Source organism: Peromyscus eremicus, chromosome 4 (assembly GCF_949786415.1).
Source record: "Peromyscus eremicus chromosome 4, PerEre_H2_v1, whole genome shotgun sequence".
Classification (NCBI taxonomy): Eukaryota; Metazoa; Chordata; class Mammalia; order Rodentia; family Cricetidae; genus Peromyscus; species Peromyscus eremicus.
The window spans coordinates 62084065-62109684 of NC_081419.1; the positions used below are offsets into that span (position 1 = coordinate 62084065).

The window sequence follows — 25620 nt, forward strand, 5'->3', positions numbered from 1 at the left end:
AGGGGATAGGGATGTCTTTTTTGCAAAGGTCGTTTTTTTAGCATTGAGAGCTGTCTTCGCGGACCGGCTGGAGTGGGAGAGGGACTTGGAGGTTGCAACACCGTGAGGGCTGGGTTGCCCTCCAGGGCTGTGTGCATTCCATGTGGTAGGCAGCTTCTCCCTTGCTCTTGAACGTGAGGGGCAGTGCTCGCTATTCACCAGGCTGCAGCGCCTGAGGGGGTCTTGTGGGTGGGAGGGTGCTTCAGCAGCCAGGGTGGGAACTGAGGAGGTGGAGTGCCTGAAGAACTGGTGACTTGGGGGCATGAAGGAATGGTCTAGGAATGCAGCCTAGGCTAGGGGGAAGGTATAGGTGGTTACCATGGATGTTAGTTAGCTCACTGGTGACACTGAATGTAGTCACATTAATAGTGGCCAACCTATCACTTCCCTGCTTGATATTTTGCGTGTGTTGTGTGGCTTGAAACCCAGGTCTTACTACCCTATTTTTCAGATAGGGAAAAGTCACACAGCTCTAACGTGGTAGGCCCACTTAGCGGTTAAATCTTTTAATATCAGATCGAGAAGCTCCTGTGACAAGCTGCTACTCTGTGGCTATCATCTGGTTTAATTTCTTCTGGTCCCTCAAAACTCCTTCAGGCCGTCTCCAGGCTAGTGATCCATACATATTCCCATTTCACAGGCTAAGCAGGGTCCCTCCCTGACTGCCCTGGAAGGCAGAACCCTGGGGAGTTTTCCTCCAAGTCACCCCCCCCCCCCCCCCCCCCCCCCATGTAATCAAGCCCAGTCCGTTCTCCTTTCCCATCCTGGGCCGGCTCCTCCTTCCCTTTGGCTAGGCCCTGGAAATCCAGTGGGAGGCCATTGCTATGGTAACAGGACTAGGCCCTGGCTTTACCTCATCAAATTCCAAGCTGAAGCCAAAACGATTGAGAAATTAAAGGAAAAAAATGTATTCCAGATGTTTACTTTTTATTTCTTATTTCCCTGTGTTTGGATGAGACAGCTCTGAGAGAAGGAGGAGGGGGCAGGGATGTGGAGGAAGAATGGGGAGCGGGGGTAGGGAGCCACTCCCAGCCATAGAGGGAGGGAGGAGACTGGGAAGAGGGGGGCCGGCAGTGGGGCGGAGCCCCAGGTTGGGGAGGAGCGGGTTTTTCCCGTCTCCCATGAGGTGATTCCCGAGACTTGAGACTTTCCGGCCCTCTTGCCCCGCCTGGAGTGTAGATACCTCTAGTGGGGCTGCCTAACCAAGAGGGGTGTCTGGAGAACTGTAAGTAGGGTGTCATAGGAGGGAGTTTGGGGGTGGTGTGCGTAGAGGTGGCGCTCTGATGCTCCAGATCTTTGAGGTTCAGAGCCAAGAGTTGGAGAGTTGTAGCAAGAGTTGAGGATGTGGCTGTGGGGACCTTCCCCACCCCTCCTGATGGGACCTCCCCAGCCTCCTCCTGGAGTTCTCTCTTCCTGTCCCACACAGCCTAGGTTAGAAATAGACTTCCTTGGCCACCAAGCCTGTTGCCTCGCCCAGCTCCTTTCCTTCTTCACCCCCTCCCCCACTTCCTGGGTCTTCAGCCACCCCAACTTACACTGCTTCGCCTTTCTCACACAGGGTCTGCCGCATGTGATGAAAGTCGGGGAAGGCACTGCCATGGCTTCCCCACTGCCCCAGGAGATGGGGGAGGAGCTGGCGCCTGTTGGCTCGGAGCCAGGTACCGATGGGTGATGGGTGCAGGGTGGGGCCGGTGACTGGGAGGGTGGGGAGGGCAGAGGCTGCACCCCTATTCTGTCCCGCCAGGTAGCCGAGTGACAGTTGTGTCAAAGTGAGAGGCAGCAAGTGTCAAGTGAGCGCCCAAGGGCCCGGGGACCTGGTGAGCGCGAGGTAGAGCTCGGCAGGGGTGGAGGCAGAATCTTTAAGATGGGTCGAGTAACACTTTGAGAAGGAGACACTGAAGCTCAGGAGAAATGGAGTACATTTCTTTCTCCCTGTCTAGACTTTTTTTTTTTTTTTTTTTTTTTGCTTAGCTGAATGAGTGGGTGATACAGGATTCTATTATAGAAGGGTTGTGGCCGTGAGTAATTCCCAAGGTCTTTTATTTGGCATTAGAATGCCTTATATAGAAGGTAGATTTCTGGCTCTTTTTTTTTTTTTCTTCCTTTCTTCCTGTGGCAGATTTACTTCTGTTTGACATAGGTCAATAGTAAGTTTGCATTCCTGATCACACACCAGATGACATTGAGGAGGTGGCCTGGGAGTGTGCAGGGAGACGGGGGAGCTCAGCCAGGATAAAAAGTTCACTATGGAAATGTGGTACCTAGGGCCCTATAAAGAAATAGGGCTAAATTGGGTACCCAGGCTGAGTGCTGAGTGGGGTCAGGCAGATGAATATACTCATTTGTTCATTCATTTATTTAATAGGAATCTGTGCTAGGTGCAAAATAGGATGCCAGAGAAATCAGGTGCCATAGCACCCATAACATAAATAGCTTTAGCTTTTAAGGAGGGGATCGGATAAACATTGAATGAGTTTGGAGAAGGTAGGCTACATCTGGGGTGTGAAAAAAATCCAGGAAGGCTTCATGGAACAAGCAATGTATGATTGAGCCTCGAAGGATGGGAACTTCCTGAAGTTGGAGGGTGGGAGATTTGGTGCAGCAGGAGTCACAGAAAATTATGTTTCATGATTCTTCTGACAGTTCCAATGAATCCTTCCTTTGGATAGGTGACCCTCGGGCTAAGCCCCCTGTCAAGCCCAAGCCCCGGGCCTTGTCCAGTAAGCCAGCTCTGCCTGCCAAGCCCAGCCTCCTGGTTCCTGTTGGGCCTCGGCCTCCTCGGGGTCCCCTGGCTGAGTTGCCTTCTGCCCGGAAGATGAATATGCTGGCAGGACCCCAGCCCTATGGTGTTAGCAAGCGGCCCCTCACGTTTGCCCCAAGGCCTACAGCTGAGGCACCTGCTGGAGGAGAAGTTACCCAAGAGTCTGGGAAAGAAGATTCTGGGAAAGAAGACTTACCTCCTCTAACACCCCCAGCTCGCTGTGCTGCCCTGGGAGGTGTGCGGAAGGCCCCTGCCCCCTTCCGTCCCTCCTCTGAGCGGTTTGCGGCCAGTACGGTAGAAGAGATCTTGGCCAAGATGGAGCAGCCTCGGAAGGAGATCCCTGCTAGCCCTGATCGCCTCTGGGGCTCCCGCCTCACTTTTAACCATGATGGAAGCTCTCGATATGGCCCCAGGACCTATGGTACCCCTGGACCCAGAGAGGATGATAAGACCCTTCCCAAAGGACAGGCCCAGGAGGGGACAGCAAAGTCTTCGGCAGAGCACCTGGAAGAACATAGCAAGACTCCCGAGGAGAGGTAAGAAATCATGAAGGGGTTAGGGAGCAAGTGGGCTCCAGTTTGGGCTGTCACCTTCACTGTTAGGTTAATTATGTGAACGCAGGCCAACCCTATCTACGTCTCAGAGCATCTCTGTAGCAAATGGTGATGTTATTGCGCTCTCTCTCTCTCTCTCTCTCTCTCTCTCTCTCTCTCTCTCTCTCTCTCTGTGTGTGTGTGTGTGTGTGTGTGTGTGTGTGTGTGTGTGTGTACAGTGCTGGGGACTGAACCCAGAGCCTTGTGCAAGTGCTTTATCACTGAACTACATCCCCAGCCCACCATAATTCCCTTTATAGAGTTGGTGCATGTTGTGCCAGAGAGTCTTAGGGTTCAGTAGACCAGTTTGTAGTCCACTGAATACATGCATACCCATGCTCTTTGGAAGAAGGGACTGTTAGGTCTATTTCAGAGACTGGAAAACCCAGGCTCCAGAGCGACTTCTTACAGTCTCTCAGTTTGAATTCAAATGTGTATATGATTCTAAAGCCTGTGATCTTAACTGCTAGCTCTCAGGATCTGCGGGGCACGGCCTTAGCATGAGGCGTGTGATGGGAGAGATGAGACATTTCTAGTTGGAGACATTTTCCCATGATGTGTTTCTTACCCATAGCTGGCCTGCATGTAAAGGAAGGCTGGCTGGGAGGTGCTCCTTAGGTTAGTAGACACGGCATGGGAGGGAGGCGAGGGATGTGACCACCCAAGGCTCCAGGGCAAGAGAGCACCAGCCTGAAGATGCATAGTTAGGCCTCTCTCCCTCTGTGGAGGCCAGACCTGTTGTGGTCTGGGCTGAGCCAGTAGCTGATGGCCCTGCCCTGCCCTGCCCTGCCCTGCCCTGCCCTCCCCTCCAGCTTTCCCTTCTCTCACCTGAAAACACCTGGTGGCTGGGCTGGGAGATTAACCTTTGCATATCCAGGACCATGGCTGCTGGGAGACCATGCTGCTTCCCAGCCTGGATTCCTCCTTCCATCCATGAAGGGTTCCGTCTTGGAAAATCACCCCTACGCCCCGTCCCCCAAAACTGTTCAAGAAATATCAGTAGGGCTGCCAGGACTAGCTACATTCTGGCCAGAGAAGAACTTTAACCCCTTAGGGACTAGGAGAGGGAGACATTGTCTTCTTAGGAACCCCTGAGCGATCTGGACACACGTGATGCTCTTCCTAAAAGGGAGGGGGCATTTAAACCTGTGTGTGCAGGAAGGGAGTGAGAGTTATGTCCTGGGCATTCATTGTCTGGACACCACCTAGCCTCTTTATCCAAGTGATCCCAGGCCAACCTCAGGAGTAAATCCTGGCGTGTTTAACCTTGGGGTGCTGTTAAAATTGGTTGGGGATACCTTCCCTCCTTTTCTTCAATATGCCTCATCACCCCTCTGTCTCTATTCCTCTCAGGAGCCTCACTTCTAGCCTGGCAATGAACGGGGACCTGGCTAAGCTGACGAGCTCTGAGCCACCTACCGATGTGAGTTGTCTTCGTGTTGTGAGCACAGCTGTGGTAGAGCTGGAGAGTCATCTGAGATCACCTCTTATGCTCTAGAGTTTAGATGGGGAAACTGAGGCCCATGGACTTGCCCAGGGATTGGCTTCCAAGACTCAGATTTTTTTTTTTTTTTCTAAAACTCCCAGCCAGTGTTCCTGGTTCTCAAGGTGGCTAAGTATGGATGATCAAAAGGGACAGTACTTATGATACCCATACCACTGACCAAACCCCTCCTGTGTGCAGGGCATGTCCTAGGAATATTAGCCAATTTAGTCCTTTTGGTGACTCTAGCTAGAGGACCTCATAAGCCCCTTTTCAGAATGCCAGGACTCAGGCTAAGTAACTCACGTGGCCTGAGGCAGGACCTGAAGTGTCTGACTCTAGAATCCTCCCTGGCTATGCTGGTACTTCTGGGTTCAGAGAGAGAAAAGTCTGGGCTTCCTGCTCATTCCTTGTCTCTGATGAAGCCGAATTTCCTGAGCGAACCATGTCAAAAATGGCCCTTGCATGGAGAGCCAATGTCAGCCAGAGGCTGTCCCACGTGCCCCGGAATAGAGATCTGACTGCATGTAATTGTACGCTATGTGTTGGGACATCAGAGAACAAAATATGCATTGTGCCTGCTGTAAGGACCTCACCTTCCAAAGGGAGCCAGTTAGACATGCAATTAGACATCCTGTAAACTGGCGGATATATACGGTGTTGCACACGTGCTAGGAGAATTGGGAAGGTCACGTGCTGGGTGAGGGTAGTGGGAAGTCCTCACTACGTAGGTCGGGTAGTGAGTGGTGTGATGCCGAAGGAATAGCATTCTGGACAGGGGACTCAGCATATGGCAGAAGCAAAGAAGCCAAGAGGTCTGGGGTGCAGTGAGATGATGACTGGGTAGCAGTGAGGATCAAGAGGCAATAGTACTTGATGGCAGAGGCTTGGAGGCCTCCAAGGGCTTTGGCTTCAGCAAGGAGAAGATACCACTGAGCAGTCTGAAGTCAGAGAAAGTTGTGTCTGATGACTTAGGTGTAAGGAGACATCTTGCCTCCTAGGTTGAGAAGGGGCTATAGCGAAGTCCGAATAGCAGCAGGGACCGGTGAGATGATGGTTAGCTGGATCCAGGGGCAGATGGTAATGGCTTGACCCTAGGGGCAGCTGTTGGAGCTGGTGAGAAGTGGTCGGATCTGGACTGGAGTCTGTAGGCGATAGAGAGGGGACATGCATAGTTTCTTTGAGGAGGAAGGGAGAGAGAGTCTGGGAATGCAGAATCTAGGAACACCCCAAGGGTGTTGGCCTTAGCAACTGGCAGGATGAGATTCCCACTTAGTAAGATGGGGGCTTTTAAAGGCAGAGCGTAGCTGGGGGACGTATGAGGAGTTTGCTTTTGAGTTTGTTGAGTTCATGATGCTCTTTAGACATCCACATGGAAATGTCAGTTGGGTGATTAGCTAGAGGGTGATGACATTTAGAAGTGAGTGTGTTTGAAGGGAAGTCCTGGAGTTTGTGGGTGTAGAGATGGTGTTGGAGACTGGCTCAGGTGGTGTACTGGAAGGAAGAGGCCCCCAGCACAGCAGTGGAGACAGAACAGCTCCAGAGTGTGGCCAAGCAGAGAAGCCTCTAGGACTGCAGGGGTGTGCCAGCAGCTGCCGATATCTCTGTTGGGTTGCCTCTGGTTAGTATCACTTGGATTTAGCTATAGGGAGGTCGTCAGTGACCTTGGCAAGTAGTTAGGTGCAAGGTGTGACTTAGAAGGCCTGTTTGACATGAGGCAAGAGGAGCTGTGTATAGTGAAGGTAAGCAATACCTTCCAGAAAACAATAGGTAGCTAGAGAGAGAGAGAGATGTGGGGCCAAGAGTGAGCTCTCTCTTTTTCTGCCTTTCTCTCCTGTTAGCTGTTAAGACAGAAGAAAGTAGAGCAGTTGGTGTGCCCTGAGAATGATCAAGTGGGGAGGGAAAAATCAGCGATGCAGAAGAGAGAAGAGGGGTTGGCCTTAGCCTGGAGCAAGGACACTGCCTGGTCTTGGAAGGGGAATCAGGCCCTTCGGCTTCCTGTCCTGCTCCTGGTGGAGGGTAGGAAAGGGTGCAGAATGTGTTTGTTCTCTTCTGTTCTGAGGGAACAGGAAGCAAGGCCATCAGCTGAGAGAGATAGGAAGGTGTTGGAGGTCTGAGGAGAGACTTGTAAATACGTTGTTGTGTATGGGGCGAAAGGAAAGGAAGTACATAGGGTTGGCGGGCACTCCAGGAAGCAGTTGGAGGTCAGTGATGAATCTGACGGGAGACCAGGGCCCTTGCTCTGTGTTCTCCTCCAGCCACAGCTAGCTGCCCAGGTGCTGGGGTTGGCAGAGAGCTGTGTGTAAACAGCTTGAAACAGTATGCTGAAGAGCGTGAGGGTGTTGAGGGCTGTGCCGTGTAAAGGCAGCCCTTGATGGTAGTACGAGAAAATTGAGAGCAAGGAGGAGGGATGGAGCTGCGAGAAGGAAGTGGGGTCACCGACCCTTGCTTCCCAGAGGGGTTGAAGAATGAGAGAGTTGGGAACATGAAAAGAATAAACGGGACAATTAGGAAATGGGCTGGTTGGTGGCAGACTCAGTTTGAGACTGGAGGCAGTGGTGATAGAGTTGTTATTGGGAAGGACTGGGCCTAAACGGATGGCCTCAGAAGAACGCAGGGCACCCATCAAAGCCTAGGGAATCGGGATGCCAGAAGAGTTGACTCTGCTCTTGAAACCACTGTGAACTGTACAAGTGATGCTGGGAGGCTTCCAACAATCCAGGGGCTCCTGTTTTCAAGGAATAAGTGGCTTTCGGAAGACTGACAGAGGAGTGGGCCATCAGTGATGCAGTTTAAAGGCACCAGTCTGGGAGCTAGGTTATTGCAGAGGAGAATGGGGGTGGGCGGGGCTGGAGAAGTAGAATTCTTTCTGTCACCCAGATCCAGCAGGCGGTGACATTGGAGGGGTCACAACCTCAAGTGGTGGGGCACAGATGTCGGGGCAAGTATCTGGATTCACTTAGTTTGTGTGGGGACAAGCAGAGTGGCACAGTGCGGGAGAACCAAGGGCTTGGTGTCACCTCTGACTCCTTTTCCTGGTGTCGTCTCTTCTCTTTGTTCCCAGTAACCGCAGCTGGCTTTTTTTTTTTTTTTCAATACCCAGGGTCCACATGCACCAATCTTTTTTAATCCTTATTTAACTCTGAGGTGGATGTTAGCATCAGCCCAAGAGTACATGTGGGAACCTGAGGCCCTGAGAGACCCTGTAGGATGGAGACATTCAGCTCAAAGGAGGCAGCACTGGGATTACTAGAAGCCACGTGCCTTGGATGACTTCCGTCATTCTTTGCTCGAATCCGTGGTCTCCGTGCTTGCTTGGGTAGCACTGAGACCTGTGGGCGCACAGAGCAGAGGATGGAACTGCATTCCTCTGCTTGATGGTGCTCCTGGGAGATGCTCTGGGCTTGGAACGGACTTGTAGTCCTTTGAGGCCAGACCTTCTTCCCCTTCGGTTCACAAATACCTAGATGGTCAGATTCCCCCCTTTCTTAAGCATGTGTTGTTTGCCCAAAAACCTGCAGCCTCTTGGAGGAGATCCTTAGGTGAGCCTTTGAACTACTGAAGCAGTCAGAATGATGGATGCCAAGTGAATAGAGCTGGGTACCTTTTCTGGGGAGATGACCTGGGGGAGGGGCCCTACTTGAATTCATCTCCTGGGTCTTTCCCAGCTGACCCAAGGTCTGTGTGAGCTTGGACCCAACTAAGAAGTGAGTGACAACACTTGACCTTTCTCTTGCAGGTTTCCAAGACCCGGATCACCCCAAGTCCAGACCCCGTTTCAGAGCATGGAGGCTGTACCAGCACAGTCCTCCAAGCTAACGAATCCATCCCAGCCTCCGAGTCTCCCCGGCTTTCAAGCCACCAGACTTCTCCCCATCATTCTCAATTTCCAGAAACCCAGAGTCCTGCAGCTCCTGCGGCTTCAGTTTGCCCCCCTGTGACTCCAGCATCCCCCAGTGCAACCTTGCCTGATAAGCGTCCCTGCCCTTCCCCCAGCCCAGAGCTCCCTGCTGAGGCAGCCCCAGAAACCCTTAGACCCAGTGGCTCTCCTGTGGAGACAGTCTCAAGGCACCATAGCCCAGAGCAGCCCCCAGCCGACTTGCCTCAACCCCTGATGGAAGGGCCTGAGCTGCCGGACCTTACACGAACGTTCCCATGCGGGGAGGAGGCAGCAGCCCAGAGTTGCACAGAACCCTGTCCCAGCAGCCTGGCTCAGCGCCGATTCTCAGAAGGGGTGCTGCTTCGGCCACCTAGCCAGGACCAAGAGAAGCTGGGAGGCTCCCTGGCTGCTCTGCCCCAAGACCAGGGGAGCCAGCCAGACTTAGATCGTCCCTTTGGAAGTGGGGCAGAGTCTAACTGGAGCTTGTCACAGTCATTTGAGTGGACCTTCCCCACAAGGCCCTCAGGTCTGGGCGTGTGGCGGCTGGATTCCCCACCCCCATCTCCCATTACAGAAGCCAGTGAGGCTGCTGAGGCTGCTGAGGCTGGCAATTGGGCTGCATCCAGCAGGGAAGAAGGAGTGTCCCAGCTGGAGCTAGGAACCCCATCAGCTCCAGAGAGCCCAGGAGGGTCTATTTCTGGGGTTCAGGGAAATGATCCATGTGTCTCCCTACCCCAGAGAGATGATGTAGAGAGTCAGCCTCAGTCCCCGGCTGTTCTCCCCTCTACAGTTGAGGGCCCATCTGGAACCCCCTTACTTCAGGCAGAGGAGAGCTGTGAGGACCAGGAACCGCTGGCGGGGCAGGAGTCTCCTATTGCTTTAGCCACCAGGGAAGCAGCCCTGCCTGTTTTAGAGCCAGTACTGGGACAGCAACATCCGACACCCCCTGACCAACCCTGCATCCTCTTTGTTGACGTGCCTGATCCGGGGCAGGCATTGCCTTCTGAGGAGGAGGTGGTGACCCTAGGCTGGGCAGAGACCACCCAACCCAGGACAGAGGTTCAGGACCCTTGTAGGGTGTCCCCAGAGCCTACGGGCCCTGAAAGCAGCTCTCGCTGGCTGGATGATCTCTTGGCATCACCACCTCCCAACTCAGGCAGTGCCAGGCGGGCAGCTGGATCCGAGCCGAAGGACGCACAGTCACCGGGCACCTGCTCCGAGGTAAGGTGGACATAGGGAGGAATGAGGCATGTGGGGCTGTTAGCATTTGGGTGGGCTTCATTTTTTAGCATAGAGACCATGGAATATAAGGCAGCTGTGGACCCACACCTCATATTTCTACAGTTGCTATCAGAGCCATAGAGGGTAGTGCTTACGGTTTAGCTGTTTTGAGTTCTAGTCCCAGCACCAGCATGCACTAGCTGAGCAGTCTTAGGAGGGAACCTTAATTGTATGCTTTGTCCTTTCATAGAGGTGTGGGCGGGGGGAGGCGGGGGGGGGGGGCGGTGTAGGTCAACCTCAGGCATCTTTGTCCACCTTACTTTTTTAAGACAGTCTCACTGTGCCCTGCAGTTCACCCATTGACCTAGGCCGGCTAGCCAGCCAGTGAGCTCCAGGGATTCTTCTGTCTCTGCCTCCCCATCGCCGGGATTATGGACACATGCCCCTGTGCCCAACTCTTGTGGGTACTGGGGAGCTAAACTTGAGTGCTAGGCTTGTGCTGTCAGCACTTTGCTGATGTGGCCGTCTCCCCCGCTCCCCTGCTTGCCTGGAATGAAGTGGAGAAAGTGCTTCAGGCAGGGTATAGCATATGCCAAGTAGTCAACCTGTTATTCCTGGGAATATTATGCAAGGGAAAGGTGTGCAGACCGTGAGGGCCTGGGTTCATCTGATAGCATAGGTATGTTACCTGTGCTCAGCTGGCTCTACTAATGCTTTGCCCAGGTGTAACCTTGAATCAGACACTTTTCTACCCTCTGCCTCAGTTTCCGTGTATGTAAGGTGGTGATGGCTGTGATAGGCTGTACCTCAGAGAGTGAGAGGATTAAATGAGTTAAGACATGTCAAAGTACCGAGGATAGTGTTGGGCTCATTATAAATAGTTTATTAAGTGTTGGCTTTTACAACTGGAATTACCGTTGAGTTCAAGATCTGTTTTGTAGACCAGCAGCCAAAGCCCAGAGGAAGTGGTGTCTTATGTAGAGTTACCCAGCAAGTTGGTAGCTGGGCCTAAGCCAGGACCAGCCCAGTTTTTCGGCTCTGTGCCTTTTCTCATACCAGGCTGCCTCTGCATTTAAGGGCTAGAATCCAGGTGGCTTTTGAGACCTATTTTTCAATCCTGGACTGGACTGGTTGGGGTGGAGCTGGAGGCAAGGAGGAGCCCCCAGAGGCCCTCTGGAGTTGGGAGGAGGTGGGAGGAGGAGGAGGAGGAGGAGGAGGAGGAGGAGGAGGAGGAGGAGGAAGGGGTTAACACCACACTGACTCCTGCAGTAGGTGTGTCTGTCCCAGGATGTGAGTGACTCAATTGGCTTCTGGGCGGGGCTGCCAGAACTGCAGCTGCTCCCGGAGCCAGGGAGCTGGGCCAGGACAGAGCCGTCGGACAGGTCCTGGCTAGGGGAGCAGCCCAGCCCTGTCCTGGTACCTGGCTCACCCAGCAGCCCCAGGGTGGTCAGTAGGGAGGTGTGGGGGGCATGGCCTGGCCTGGGGAGAGGGAAGCCAGTATGTCTGTCCTGGAACGGTTACTGGCCAACGCGGCACTGCGGGACGAGGCTGGCAGGCTCCGAAGCCCTGAGCCCCGAGCCCGCCCGCCCTCTGGGGTGAGTCAGGGAAAGTTGGGTGGGGGTGTAGGGAGCCTCGTGCCCGGAGTTTTCTGGGCTGGCTGGGGGCGGAGTCTTCCTGGGGAAGGCTGTGCTGAGGGTTGGAAGGGCCTGGGTGCTCATGGGGGCTAGAAGAGCTCTGGGTGGTGTCAGTACCTTGCTTCACAAGGTAAGCTGCAAATCTCTGCAAATCGGTTGCCCTTCATTGACAGTTTCCCCCCCCTCCCCCCAGGCGCATATTTAGGCCTCTCCTTCAGGCAGGATTTCTCCTGGCAGCTAGCCAGGTCTTGCCCAAGGGCTGTAAACATGATCACAGGACTGTCCAACTGAGAGTCCATGTGTGCCAGGCTGTTTAAATGCTCTTGATTGATCCCGACACACAAGTCACACGTAGTAGGAAGTATCTCTTTAAGGTGGAGGATCTTTAGGCCCAGAGTAGTTAAGTGATTTGCTCAAGGTCACACAGCTGAAATCTAGGCAGCATTCTCCTGCCCGAGTGGGGCTCTGAGGCACTAGGTAGCCGTCATTCTCAATTTGAGTTGATTCCCACCTCAATTAACTCTAAGCATTGTTTGTCTCCCCTTCCCATCCCCGTTTCCCAGGGACTCCTTGGCTGGGCCCAGAAAGACCTGCAGAGTGAATTTGGGGTTGCAGCAGACTCGCATCCCAGCAGTTTTGGTCCTTCTGGCTGGTCTCAAGATGCTTCTCAGAACTACAGCCTGGGAGGCAGGAGTCCTGGTGGAGACCCAGGCCCTGGGAGCAGAGACTGGAGCAGCAAGTGTGGGCAGGGATCTGGGGAGGGGAGCAACAGGGAGTGGGCCAGTAGATGCAGCCTTGGCCAAGAGGTGATAGGAGCCCCTGGCAGCCAGGATGCGGGCGAAGTGTCTGTCCATGGATGGGCAGCGGGGAAGCCAGCTCAGCTTGGCACTCAGGGCCTGGAGGCCGATACACAGGAATGGGAATTCGGGAAGAGGGATTCCCAGGGCACTTACTCCAGCCGTGACAAAGAGCTCCAGGACCAGGAGTTCGGGAAGAGGGATTCCTTGGGTTCCTTCAGCCCCCGAGAGGCAAGCCTTCAAGACTGGGAGTTCGAGAAGAGAGATTCGGGTGAGAAGGGTCAAGAATTGGGGATGAAGGACCTCTCCGGTAGCTATAGCAGCCAGGATGCTGAGGAGCAGGACCGGGAGTTTGAGAAGCGAGATTCTGTGCTTGACATCCGTGGCAGCCGGGCCCCAGCCCAGCAGGACCAGGAGTTCGGGAAGAGTCCTTGGTTACAGGATTACAGAGGTGGTGGTTCAAGGGCCCTCAGCTCACAGGACAGAGGATTCGGGGCACGAACCCTGAGCTCTGGGTTCAGCCCCGAGGAAGCTCAGCAGCAGGATGAAGAGTTTGAGAAGAAGACCCCAAGCGGCGAAGACAAGTTTCGTGAGGCCAGCAGGGACACGGGCCAACGGGAGGAAGGAGAGTCTGGGGCCCTGCTGAGCCCTGGCACACCTAAGTTGCAGGATGGAGCCATCAGGCCGAAAGACCAGGGCAACTGGCAAGATGGCGAGTCCAACCAGGAGGTCACAGGGCTGCAGGGGAGAATGCAGGCAGGAAGGCAGAGCCCTAGTAGTGCTGACTTGGAAGACAAAGAAACAGGGCAGCGAGGCTGGACTGGGGAGTTCAGCCTTGGTGTTACAGCCCAGTCGGAGGCAGCATTTAGTCCCCGGGCATCAAGGTTGGAGCAGGGACTTAAGCAAGGAGGCTACTAAGAGCTGCTCTCAGTTTGGCATCATTGGTAATGACAGAGTGAGTGGCGCTGGCCTCAGCCCCTCCGAGAAGATGGGAGGTGGCCCCTTTGTGCCACCTGGAGAGACCAAAGCTGGAGCTGTGGACTGGACGGATCAGCTAGGTCTCAGGAACTTGGAAGTGTCTAGCTGTGTGAGTTCCAGGCGCTCAAGTGAGGCTAGAGAGAATGTTGTGGGACAAATGGGCTGGTCAGACAGCCTGGGCTTGAACAATGGGGATCTGGCCGGTCATTTGGGAACTGGAGGCTCTGAAGAGCCCAGGGGGATGGGAGTTGGGGAGAAGGACTGGCCTTCTGACGTGGAGGTGAGGAGCAGAGATTTGCCAGGGCGGGGAGAGGTAGGAGGGCACAGCCAGGCCAGAGAGAGTGGTGTGGGGCAGCCCGACTGGTCAGGTGTGGAAGCTGGAGAGTTCCTTAAGTCAAGAGAGCGAGGAGTTGGACAGGCAGATTGGACACCTGATCTTGGGTTGAGAAACATGGCCCCAGGGGCAGGCTGCAGCCCCGGAGAGCCCAGGGAACTCGGTGTGGGTCAGGTAGACTGGGGTGACAATCTAGGTCTGAGGAATTTAGAGGTGTCCTGTGACCTAGAGTCAGGAGGTTCTCGGGGCTGTGGAGTTGGGCAGATGGACTGGACCCAGGACTTGGGACTCCGGAACCTCAATCTCTGTGGGGCCCCAAGTGAAGTTAGGGAGTGTGGGGTGGGGAGAGTGGGACCTGGCCTAGAGCTAGATCTTAAGAATAGTGGCAGTTTGTCCCCTGGTTTGGAGAATGAAGACCCCTTGGAGGCCAGGGAGCTGGGGGTTGGTGAGACAAGTGGGCCAGAGACACAGGGCGAAGGCAGCTCATCACCTTCCTTTGAGACCCATCCTGAAGCCACTGGAATGGATACAGAAGAAGCCCCGGGCGTGGGAGCCAGGTAAGGTACTCTATCTGGGCACTGGGAGGGGGCGTGCAATTGCTTTTTAAATGAGGGACCCCTCTGAGGAGGGGAAACCAGCTTTTTCTCTGGACTGTAGTATTTGGAAAAAGGAGTCCTTTAGGGCTGTGAACGCTCAGTTTCACATTTTACGTTAAACTTTGAAACAAAACTTAGATGCATTCTTTTTTGGGGGGCGATGAATATAAAATTTGGGGTACCATTTTGCAACTAATGTTTTGGGCTTTCTCGACAACTGAGTTATGGCTGTCCAGGGGAAATGGAATCTGCCACATCTTTGGCGGTTTCTGGTGAGTTGTGTGTGTGTGTGTGTGTGTGTGTGTGTGTGTGTGTGTGTTTGCGTGCACACGCATATACAAGTGCACTTGTGTGTGTGAGCACATATATACAAGCTCTGTGCCTATGGGATGACTACCTCTGCTATCATTCCTGTCACTGTGTTTTTGGGGACAGGTTCTCTCACTGCCCTGAAACTTGCCAAGTAGGTTATGCTGGCAGGCCAGTGAGCCCCAAGGGATCACCCCGACTCTGCCTCCTCATTGCTGGGATGACAAGCCCACACCACTATGTCTGCCCCCCTCTTTTTTTTTTCTTTTAAACATGGGATCTGGGGGTTGTACTGAAGTGTTCATGCTTGGAAGGGAAACACTTGACCAAGTGAGCTACCTTCCTAGCTTGGCTTCTGGTGAGTTCTGTAGGCCTCAAGCCAAATGAGCTCCTAGGATGCTTGTGTAGGTAGTGGAAGGTGACCCGTGGGCAGTGACTGGTTGGCCAAGGGGTTGGGAATTAGGTGATCCAACCTGCTCTGTTATAGATTTCCAGAAGAGCAGTGGTTGAGGAATCTGAAGTTGTCGAGAACCAAGTCCCAGCCCTGTGACCTTGACCCCAACCCCAAGTTAATGAAAGCAAACCAACCTATCTTCCTTCCTTCCTTCCTTCCTTCCTTCCTTCCTTCCTTCCTTCCTTCCTTCCTTCCTTCCTTCATTCTGTCATTTCTTTATTTTTGTTTTTTGAGACAGGGTCTCTCTCTGTAGCCAGGCTGACCTCGAACTCGCTATGTAGGCCAGGCTGGCCTCTAATTCAGAGATCAACTTGCTTCTGCTTCCTGAGTGCGGGGGATTAAAGGGGTGCTGCCTGGGAAAGAGAACTTTTTGTGGGGGCAGGGGCAGGCTGGTAAGAACCAACAATCTGTCGCATGGATGTTTTAAAACCAACAGAGGTGATTTCACACCTGTGGGAAGGGTATGAAAAAGGCATGGTATGGCTTTCATTAACATTTTCATCCATTGAGATTTGGTTTTCTTCTCTTGAGTGTGTAGAACTCTTTACCCTTTTCAGTCCCAGAGTGGGAGCTTCCTACCAGGCATGTGGGAAGGGCAGGGGAGGGAGGTGTTGGGTGGGGGCTGTTCTGAGAGGAAGGGCAGATGGCCGTGGGGGGAGAGCAGGAGGGACCAGGAAGGGGCTAGGGAGGCCCTGGGTGGGGGTTGAGAGAGCCATTTGGCATGGAGGTGGAAGAGGGAGGCAGGAAGCATAGGGTTGGGAAGGGAAGCTGAGGAAGGGTGTTTTCAGGTGACTTGGCTGAGGAGAGGAGGGCCAGGGGACAGGGAGTGACAGAGGTTACAGTGGACTCTCTATGGGCTGTGAATGTGCAGAATTAAATGTTGGGGGCGGGGACGTTCCTGTGAGCCTGGACTAGGTGTTGGGCTCTGAGCTTCTGTTTCTACCCGTTAACCTGGGAGGTCCAGGGTTCTAGCAGGAGTCCCGGCACTAGGGAGCATGGGCTCCGTGTGCCTGTTCTCATTTTTCTTCCTGAGATTCAGCCCTCTCTGCTTGAGAGTGCAGCAATGCATTGATCTTCACAATTGCCCTATGCAGCAGGAGAGGGATTTTGATCCTGTTCGTTTGTTAAGTTGAGAGATGGTGTGACCTGCTTGAGGTCACAGAGGCTACAGTACGCCATTCTGACTCCCTTCTATCAGCTGCTTTCAGGCATGGCCATTATATTCAAAACAGATTACTAAGGAGTGGGGCTCTGCCCTCTGCCCTACTGGGGTTGGTTCTTGAGGAGGATGAGTAGCATTCTGTTCTGTTGTTTAGGCTGGAAGGAGGATGCTCCCCACACACTGACAGGATAGTGGCAGCATGTGGATGGCTTCGATGGGGCGGCTGCTTGAATCTCCACACCTCAAAGCACCCACGCTTTTTTGGACATGCTACCATGATCCATCTGGTGTTGTCACCCGAGCTTCGAGTTTAGCTGGAACGCAGGCAGCTGAGCCTCGTTGTATATAAGAAAAAACGTTTCTTCCACAGCTGGAAGGAAGTCATTGTTTGGGAGGGCCCGTGTGGATGCCATGTTTTCTGATACATGTCCTGAAGAAAGCCAGTCCTGTTTTTGGAAAGAGCTGTGTGCTCTGTGACCATGCATGGGACTGAGTGTGTCTAGGACTTGAACCAAATTTTCCAGACTTCCCTGACTAATGCCCCACAAGCTGGTGCTGTGAGCATCTGACATGGGGAAATTAATACACTGTGGAATGCTTATCTTCCAAGAAAAATTTGGAGATTTCCTTTGTACCAGGAAGTCCTTTAAGAATGGGTCAGAGTAATCTGGCTTGGGGCCCATCCGCTGGTCCTCATTCTCTACACACCTCTGTGACATCAGGCAAGTGACCTGAAGCAGTGGCCCTTTCTCCTCAGGTGTCTTTGGCCTTATCTGAAGACCCATATCCTCATATGTAAATCGAGAGTTTACTCCAGGCTCTCTTGGCGTTTTCATGAAGAAGGTTAACTCATGTAAAGTGATTGATACAAATCCCCCCTCTCCTGTGGTAATTGCTTTAAAAAAAAAAATGCTAGTCACCTGCATTTGCATCTGTTTTGTAAGTTTGGATGTGAAGTGTCCATAAAGGGAGGTCCTTGGGGACATTTCTGTTGCGGTCCTCATGGTGAACAAACACATCCTTGATGGCAATCATTGGTTGGACTGCTGGCAGGAATAACTATGCCAAACTAGCATGGAGGTGGGTGGTGTGAGAGGAGCGAGTTCTGGATGGAGGGCCGTCTCACCCTGGTGCGAGTGATGCTTCTGAGTCTGATAGAGCTGGTACAGGAGCCTCTATTTTCTGGCCTCTTGGTCATCCCTTGCTCCTGTCCTTGGGACTCCCTCAATGCGAAACCTTCCCAGCCAGTTTGAAGTCTTTGTAGGCTCCAAGAAGACTCAAAGATCATTGATTCCAGCCACCCCATTTCAGGGATGGAGAAACTGAGGCCCACAGGGGGAGTGTGGTTGTGAGTTCCTTTCTGTTCCTGTGGGCCCTGACTTCATTGTGCTCTCTGAGTTCCTTCCCTGTTTCTCTCTGGTATCAAAGGCAACTTGGTCCCTTCAAATGCATCAGCCCAGCTCTGGCCCTGGTCCTCCCTCATTTTAGGTCTTAGAGCCTTAAACACCAGGACATGTTGCAGATCTGTCTCCAGTATTTGCATGTGAAGTAGTGGCAGAGGGTAATGTTGGGCAGATTGGGTGATACTCAGATTGGGTGGTGTATGTGGAAGGTTTAGGTGAGGCATCCTCTCAGGCCAGGAGCCTCTGATCAGAATGACGACCATCTTAGCAATTTATGTTTATTACGTATCAACCGTATCGTAGACATAAAACATGACTACAGACACCTGCCAGTATGCCCAGTGAACTTCTGGGACTTTTTCGATTTCCATTTAACAGATAAAGAAACTGAGGCTTGGACTGGGCAAGCAACTTGGGGCCAAGGCTGGCATGGGTGCAGGATAGAACCTAAGTCGCTTAGCACCCAGGTTCCTGTCCCTTCTGTCCTGCTAGAAAGCCCTTAGGTTGTGAATGCCCCGGGCTCTCAATGAGGGAAGCTTCTCCGATGCAGAAGGCAGAGGCCCTTGGGTGGGTGTACACTGCATTCCCTGGGCCTCTGCCATGTTCTCTGCTACTCCTAGAGCCCACTCAGCAGAGGTCCCTCACTACTTTCTGTCTTCAGTGGGCTGAGAGTAGATCTTTCTGTCCCTTCTCAGTTGGCTCACATCGTCTCCGCTGCCTTGTTGTCCGGGCGGGGTGGGGTACCACTGCTGCTCTCTTGTTGCCAGCTCCCGACTCTAAGCTGGCTTCAGGGTGAGCTGGTTTGGCTGCCATCCAGGCTCCTGAGTCCTCTGTCTTCCTGGACTGTGGCCTCTACCACCTCTTCCCTCCCTTTCTCTCTAATTTCCATCTGTCAGCAGCTTATGGAAGGACAGACTGACACATTTCTCCCTGTCCCTGTCTCATCTTCCTGCTCAGGGTTGACTCACCTGCCTGATTCTTTACCTTCTACGGTATCACCGATTACCTAGCAGTCTCGCTTCCAGGCATTGCCCGCTAACCTTCACTACCCGTGCGTGTATCAGGGTGTGCCTTTGTGCTGTGGGTAGGTGTGGTGGGTACCAGCACACACCCGCCTGCCCTAGGTGTCTGATGAGTGAGCATGTTTTAGGGAGTGGCGCCTGGACATGGTGTGGGTGGTGCCATCCTGGTATCTGTGCTTTGTTCTGAGAGAGCATTGGGCAGAAGACACATTGCTGTGCTGTAGTCTAAGGTGACCCTGCCTGTTTGTGTGGTCTCGTCTCTCGGCTAGAGATGCTGGGGCCACAGAGACAAAAAGGAGCCTGGCTTTGCCCTTGAGGAGCTCCCAGACAGGCAGTGGAGGCAGACACACAGGATTGAAGGTGGCTGGTGCTGTAGGTTCAGGCTGGTGTAGGTTGGAGCCCAGAGCTCTCAGAGCTGAGGAGCTGTGTGAGCTTGGGAAGGGAACAAGATAGCTTTGGAGGGTGATGTGGGCTCTGTAGAGACTATCAAAGTGTTGAGAAATTTCCCACTTGAGGGGAGGGAGCTAATTGTTCCAAGATGGCCGTATGTTCTGCCCGGGTGTGTTCTAGAGAGCCCAGGTTCTGTGAGGCCTGGGGGATAAAGAGTTAAGGTGTGAAGGGGCTGGAGATGAGATGAGAGTAAAGGCAGATGGGCTGACTCTTGACTTATTCCAGGAAGTGTGACCATCCAGGCCCATGCTCCTGAATGGAGCTTGAACCACACTAACTTAGGGCAGCACTAATAAGTGTGATTTCTGGGAATGTCCTGAGTGCTGGATGCTATGCTGAAAGGCTTCAATCTTTATTTTTTCCCTCCCTAGTGACTCTGTAGAGGAATACAGGGTATTTACAGGCAAAGGGACTTATGTAAGGGCTTAGGTACAGGTACCTATCCTAACCCAAAGATCTAAAACCCCAAATCTAAAACTTTAAAACATTGTTTTAGATTTATTTATTTGTTTGTTTGTTTGTTTGTTTTTGTTTTGTTTTGTTTTGTTTGTTTTTTTTTTTTTTTTTCAAGACAGGGTTGCTCTGTGTAGCCCTGACTGTCCTGGAGCCCACAGAGATCTGCCTGCCTCTGCCTCCTAAGTGATGGGATTAAAGGCATTCGCTACCACTGCCTGACAGATTTACTTATGTTTTAATTTTATGTGTATGAGTGGTTTGTTTGCATGTATAGCTGGGTACTATGTGCACGCAATGTCTGTGGAAGCCAGAGGAGGGCGTTGGATCCCCTGGAACTAGAATTAGCTGTCCTTTGGGTTCTGGGAATTGAACCCCGGTTCTCTGGAAGAGCGTTCAGTGCTCTTAGCCATCGTGTCTCCAGCTCCGTAAAATTTGAAACTTCTTGAGCACAGCATGATATCACACAGGAATCCATACCTGGTCCCAGTGGCAGGTCACAAAGTACAGGCAAACCAAAATTACCATAAAATTACCTTAAGTCTACACGCGTGAGGTAAATATGAGACACAAAGGACTTTTTTGTTTAGGTTTTGTTAACCACAAAGCTCCTTACGGGGCTAGGCAGACAGTTCGGTCAGTAAAGTGTTTATAGACCTCAGTTTGGCCCCTGGAGCCCAGGAGGAAAACTCGATGTGGTAGTGTGCACACTTGTAATCACAGTGCTGGGGCAAAGACAGGAAGGTTTCTGGGACTTCCGGCCGGCCATCTTGACCTACTTGATAAAAGTTCCCGGCCAGTGAAAGATCCTGTCAAAAGAAAAAGGGAGCAGGGCCAGTAAGTGTCTACTGTCAATGTTTGACTATACAGATTTGATCTCTGGAACCTGCATTGTAGAAGAAGAGAACTTACTCCCAAAAGCTGTCCTTGGAGACACGCATGCACGCACGCACGCACGCATGCATGCATGCATGCCAGGCACAGTGTCTGAGATTGTTGTTTGGCCTCACCACGTGTGCTCACATGCATTGACACACAAAGAAATTGCATTTTATGCATGCGTAAATATTTCAAAACTTGGAACTCGAAAACTGGACCCAAGCATTTTGATAAAGGATGCCCCCAGACTATAGTATGTGATAAAGCCTAGTCTGGGACCTTCTAGGCAGCCAAGCAGGCTCATCCCTTTCTTTGTGTGCTGTGTGCTTCAGGGAAGAGAACTGAGGTCTCACTGCTTGGCGAATGACTTTGGTTTCTGGCCTCTCCCCTTTGCAGCCCCAGGTGCCTGGCTCGCTCCCCACCTTCCGGCTCCCAGGGCCTTCTGGAGGGGATAATGGCAGCCAGCAGCCCAAAGGCAGCTACTCAAAGGGAATCAGCAGCTTCAGGCTTCAGGGTTCTGTTGGAGGAGGAAGGAGCCACTGCAGGTGCTGGCCAAGGGGAACCAGAGGAGTCTAGCAGGGACCCTTTGCCTTCCTCGAGGCCTCAGCCTGATGGGGAAGCCAGCCAGGTAGAAGAGGTGGATGGCACCTGGAGTCTTACAGGGGGGGCTAGGCAAGATGAGCAGGGGTCGGCCCTGCCCCCCCGACGGCCTCCCAGAGGACCTCTGCCCAGCTGCCCCAGTGAGGACTTCTCTTTCATAGAGGTCAGTGGAGGGTGAACTTGCGGTGGTGGATGGGCTGTTGGAGGGGTCAGGATATGTGGGTGATGGAGTCAAAGCCCCTTTCTCAGAGCTTTTCTGAGCAGTCATGGGAGACAGATAAAGGTTGTGGGTATCTCACGGCAATGAGAAACGGCAGTGGTCATCAGCTCCTGGACTAATGTTGGGGAGCCCCTGTGGGGTGAAGTGGATATGGGTCAATAATAGCAATGATGTTGGTGTTGTTTTGAGCAGGACACTGAGATCCTTGATAGTGCCATGTATCGGAGTCGTGCCAACCTAGGGCGTAAGCGGGGGCACCGGGCCCCAGCCATACGGCCTGGGGGTACCCTGGGCCTGTCAGAGACTGCAGACTCGGATACTCGGCTGTTCCAAGATTCAACGGGTATGATCAGTGTGTCATTTAAATGGAGTCTGTGTCAGTGTCTGGGTTGTGGGTAAGGGTGGTGTCTGGTATGTTGCTCAGGTTGTGATACCCTTCCCCTGACATTTTCAGAGCCAAGGACTTCCCGAGTACCATCTTCAGATGAGGAGGTAGTGGAGGAGCCTCAGAGCCGCCGGACACGGATGTCCTTGGGCACCAAAGGGCTGAAAGTCAACCTCTTTCCTGGCCTTAGTCCATCAGCCTTGAAGGTACCGTCTGATCATTCAGCACACACTGCTCTGCCAGCCTTGCACCCAGCATTTCCTTCCATCCATTTGTCCATCCATCAGTCAACCCGTCTATCCATCTACCAACCCATCCATCCACCCACCAATCCAACCATCCATACATTCATCTACCAACCCATCCATCCATCTACCAACCCATCCATCCATACATTCATCTACCAACCCATCCATCCATCTACCAACCCATCCATCCATCTATCTACCAACCCATCCATCCATCCATTTACCAACCCATCCATCCATCCATCTACCAACCCATCCATCCATCCATCCATCTACCAACCCATCCATTCATCCATCCATCCATCCATCCATCCATCCATCCATCCATCCACCCACCCATCCACCCATCCATCCATCCACCCACCCACCCATCCATCCATTCATCCATCCATCCATCCATCTACCCATCCACCCATCCGTTCCTTCTCCCATCTCTTCTCTTATTGTGCTAAAGAGGATTCTGGAAGGTTCTCTTTGTTCCCGGCTCAACTTTTTTCAGTGTGCCAAGTTTGATGGAACAAAGAACAGGATATTCTTTCATCTCAGAGCTTCCAGGGCATTGGGTGAGGGCTGGGGCTGGGCATGGCCCTTGCCCATGAGTGTCTCTGGTGAAGGGGGACAGATGTATAGGTGTAAATGGGGAGTTCAGCCATGGGCTGGGCTGTTCAGTAGAAGGAGTTATTTCCTGACCTTAGCTGGGAATGGGAGGTGGCTTGGGCAGGGTTTCTTGAAAGCAGTTTCTCTTAGCCTTGAGGTTGGCACAGGAGTTGGCTCTGGGTTGGGAAGGACATTGCCTGCAGAAAGGATAGACAAGCAAAAACAGGTGCAGAAGTTACCACTCTTTGTTCAGCCTAGTTGACTGAATTTTGTTTCTCCAATATCTCTCTGATGTTCGAGGTGTGCGGATCAGTTCTGAGGAAGGCAGATCTTTGATTCTCTATCTATATCTATAGAGGGGTTCGGGCCTGGTTTTGGGGGCTGCACCCTCTTGGTAAAGGCCTGGCCTTCTGAATCTTGCTGCCTGTCTGGATGTCTTTCATCTTTGTCTTCCAGGCTAAGCTGCGCTCCCGGAACCGCTCAGCTGAGGAGGGGGAGGTGACAGAGAGCAAGTCAAGCCAGAAGGAGTCCTCCGTCCAGCGTTCTAAGTCCTGCAAGGTTCCGGGGCTGGGGAAACCCCTCACGTTACCCCCTAAGCCAGAAAAATCCTCAGGGTAAGTAACTGAGTTCTAGGTATCTCCTGAGCCTCAGGTATTATCCTGAGAAGAGGAAACCCACTTTGTAGAAGTGGAAAACCGAGGCTGAGAGGAGGTTGAGTGGCCTCACATTAAGTAGGGAGTCCAGGCCTGCAACTGAACCCCAGTCTGCCTCTTCTGATTGGAGGGTAGATGTTCTCATCTTGTTCAGTGTCTTTAAACTTTGCTTTTGTGACCTTTGCACTCTGCTTTCCAGGTCAGAAGGATCATCGCCCAACTGGCTACAAGCCCTGAAGCTGAAGAAGAAAAAGATCTGATCAGGGGCCAAGGTAAGGCTAGGTTCCTGGGCTTGGGCGAGAGTAGGGCCTGGTGTGGAGAACTTCGGAGGTCCTGTCCTGTGCCCTCTTCTGGTCCTTAAGGCTCTCTTTCTATGAGAGGCTGGAAGGAAGCAGGTGAAGCCGAACTGAGACCTGGTTAGGTCCCTTGGCTCCTCTAAGTTTGTTCCTGGGGCTGGAGTATATCCTGGGGTTGAAGAGGGGGTGGGACTTCCATCTTAGCCTGTGCCCCTGTGTGCTGGGACAGTCCTTCAGCTGCTGCGGTTGGCCTAGTATGATCAGCTAGCCTACACAGTTTAGAGCTCCTAACTTGAGGTCCTGGTAGGGACTGCCTCATCCCTGGACTCCCATGAGGGAATCAGAATGGCCCCAGGGCAGAGGAAGCTGGACCCTGTCTCTTCTCTGACCTCTGACCTCTCTCCCAATTTCAGGTCCTTCCATCTGGCAGTCTCAGGCAGTGCCATTCCTGTGGGGTCCCCAAGTGAGGAGACAGCTGGAGCCCCGCTAAGGCTCAGACTGCAGCCTCCTTCCCCCTCCACTTCTGAGGAGTGTCTGGGAGGCACATTTATGCACTTTGTACCACCGTCCCAACTTCTTCCACACCTTTCTTCCCGGCCCGGATTCCCTTACCTAGTGGTGGGAGGTTTTGGCCCTTCCTTCCCTCACTCTTCCCTTCACCCTCTTCGCTTCCTTCTTCTGCTTCCCTTGGGTTTTCTTTTGATACCAATTTATAGCATTTTTTATAAAAGCCTTTGATTTTTGTAATCGGTGGGCCCCACCCCAAACCCCGCCCCAGATCTCCCTCCTTCCCGCTAGGTGCCCCACAGAGACCAATGACATTTTACCACTTGAAACAATGAATAAAGTTTTTTGGGAATTGGTGTTGTCCAGGACTGTGGTGCGTGGCGGGACTCGTATCCCTCTCATTCTAGGGGAGCATTTGGAAAACGCTATTTCTTCCCTGTGTTAGTTTAGCTCTGCATTTCTGTGACAAGATCCTTGAGCAAGTACCTCAAGAGAGGAAAGATTTGCTATGTCTTGTGGTTTCAGTCCATCATGGTGGGGTGGGCAGATAGACCAGAGCAGAGACATGGTGTAAAAGAAGGAGCAAGAACCCCTTGGCTTTTGTGCTACCTGGTTCCCGGCTGTTGGGTACCACCATGGTCATTCAGGGTGAGTCTCCTTCCTCTGTCCCCAGACACACATAAGTGTGTGCTGCTAATCTAGGCTGTTCTCTATCCAGTGGGATTAACTTGTTGCCAGGGGCTCACTCAGACATTAGATATGTCACCACAACCCCCATTCACCCCCCCACCCTTCCACTCTTTGGGCTTAGTGTCTTTGCAGGAGAGTATACAGGTTGTATTGGGTTGATTGCTGATTCAAACACCACCACCCCATCTCAGTAGATTGACACAAAAAAATTTTATTTCTTACAGTCCAGTCCAGTGTGTGTAGTGTGGTGAGTTGTGTTTCAGTCATTGGAGTTCAAAGTCCTTCCATGTGTAGGCTGGCCATTCTTAGGGCCTTGGAATTCTGCCACACTTCCATAGGAGGGAGCAGGGAGTCAGTCTTAGTCACGTTGGGCTGCTATAACAAAATACAGTAGGTTGAGTGGCCTATAAACAAATTTATTTCTGATGGATTTGTAGGCTGGGAGGTCAAATCAGGTGCTGTCCGAAACCATGGCTGGAGAGGAATTAATTCGTGGTGTATAAATGGTAGCTTTCCAGTGTGCAGACACAGTGGAAGTGACCCGGCAGCTCCAGGGCTCCTATAATCTACTAATCTCACTTATGATGTCTGTAGTCTCAGTCACTTCCCAGAAGGCCCCTTATTCCTCACACCATCAACTTGGAGGTTAGGATTGCAACATTCCGGTGACAGACATTCCAGGCTTACATTCCAGCCACCCAAGGTCTTTTCTCAATATCACGTAATCAGATATGGATGACAGTTCAAGGTGCGGTTTATCCTGAGGCACATTGCTCTCCAGCTGTGAACCCATGAAGTCAAACATTTTATATGCTTCCCGAATACACTACAGGACAGTCATGGGCTAGACATTCCCAGTCTAAAGGGAGAAATAGATAAGAAGACAGGAATAAAACGTTCCCTGCATGTCTAAAACCTTAAAGCTGGAAAATAATCTTTGAGGCTCTGCCTTCCAGGCTCATGGGAGTAGAGGCCA

At 52.5% G+C, this 25620-nt stretch overlaps 1 protein-coding gene across 1 annotated transcript; it reads left to right on the forward strand.

Moving 5' to 3' along the window:
* The first annotated feature begins 1148 nt into the window (after positions 1–1148).
* Positions 1149–24306, forward strand: Tnks1bp1 (tankyrase 1 binding protein 1). The gene is given in 13 exon segments (XM_059260828.1): positions 1149–1264; positions 1598–1697; positions 2709–3336; positions 4747–4816; positions 8616–9977; positions 12175–13278; positions 13280–14277; positions 20845–21211; positions 21461–21611; positions 21723–21859; positions 22955–23112; positions 23351–23423; positions 23861–24306. Coding segments are annotated over 11 exon segments (5121 nt in total). The 5' UTR covers positions 1149–1264; positions 1598–1612; the 3' UTR covers positions 23412–23423; positions 23861–24306.
* Positions 24307–25620: the final 1314 nt, after the last annotated feature.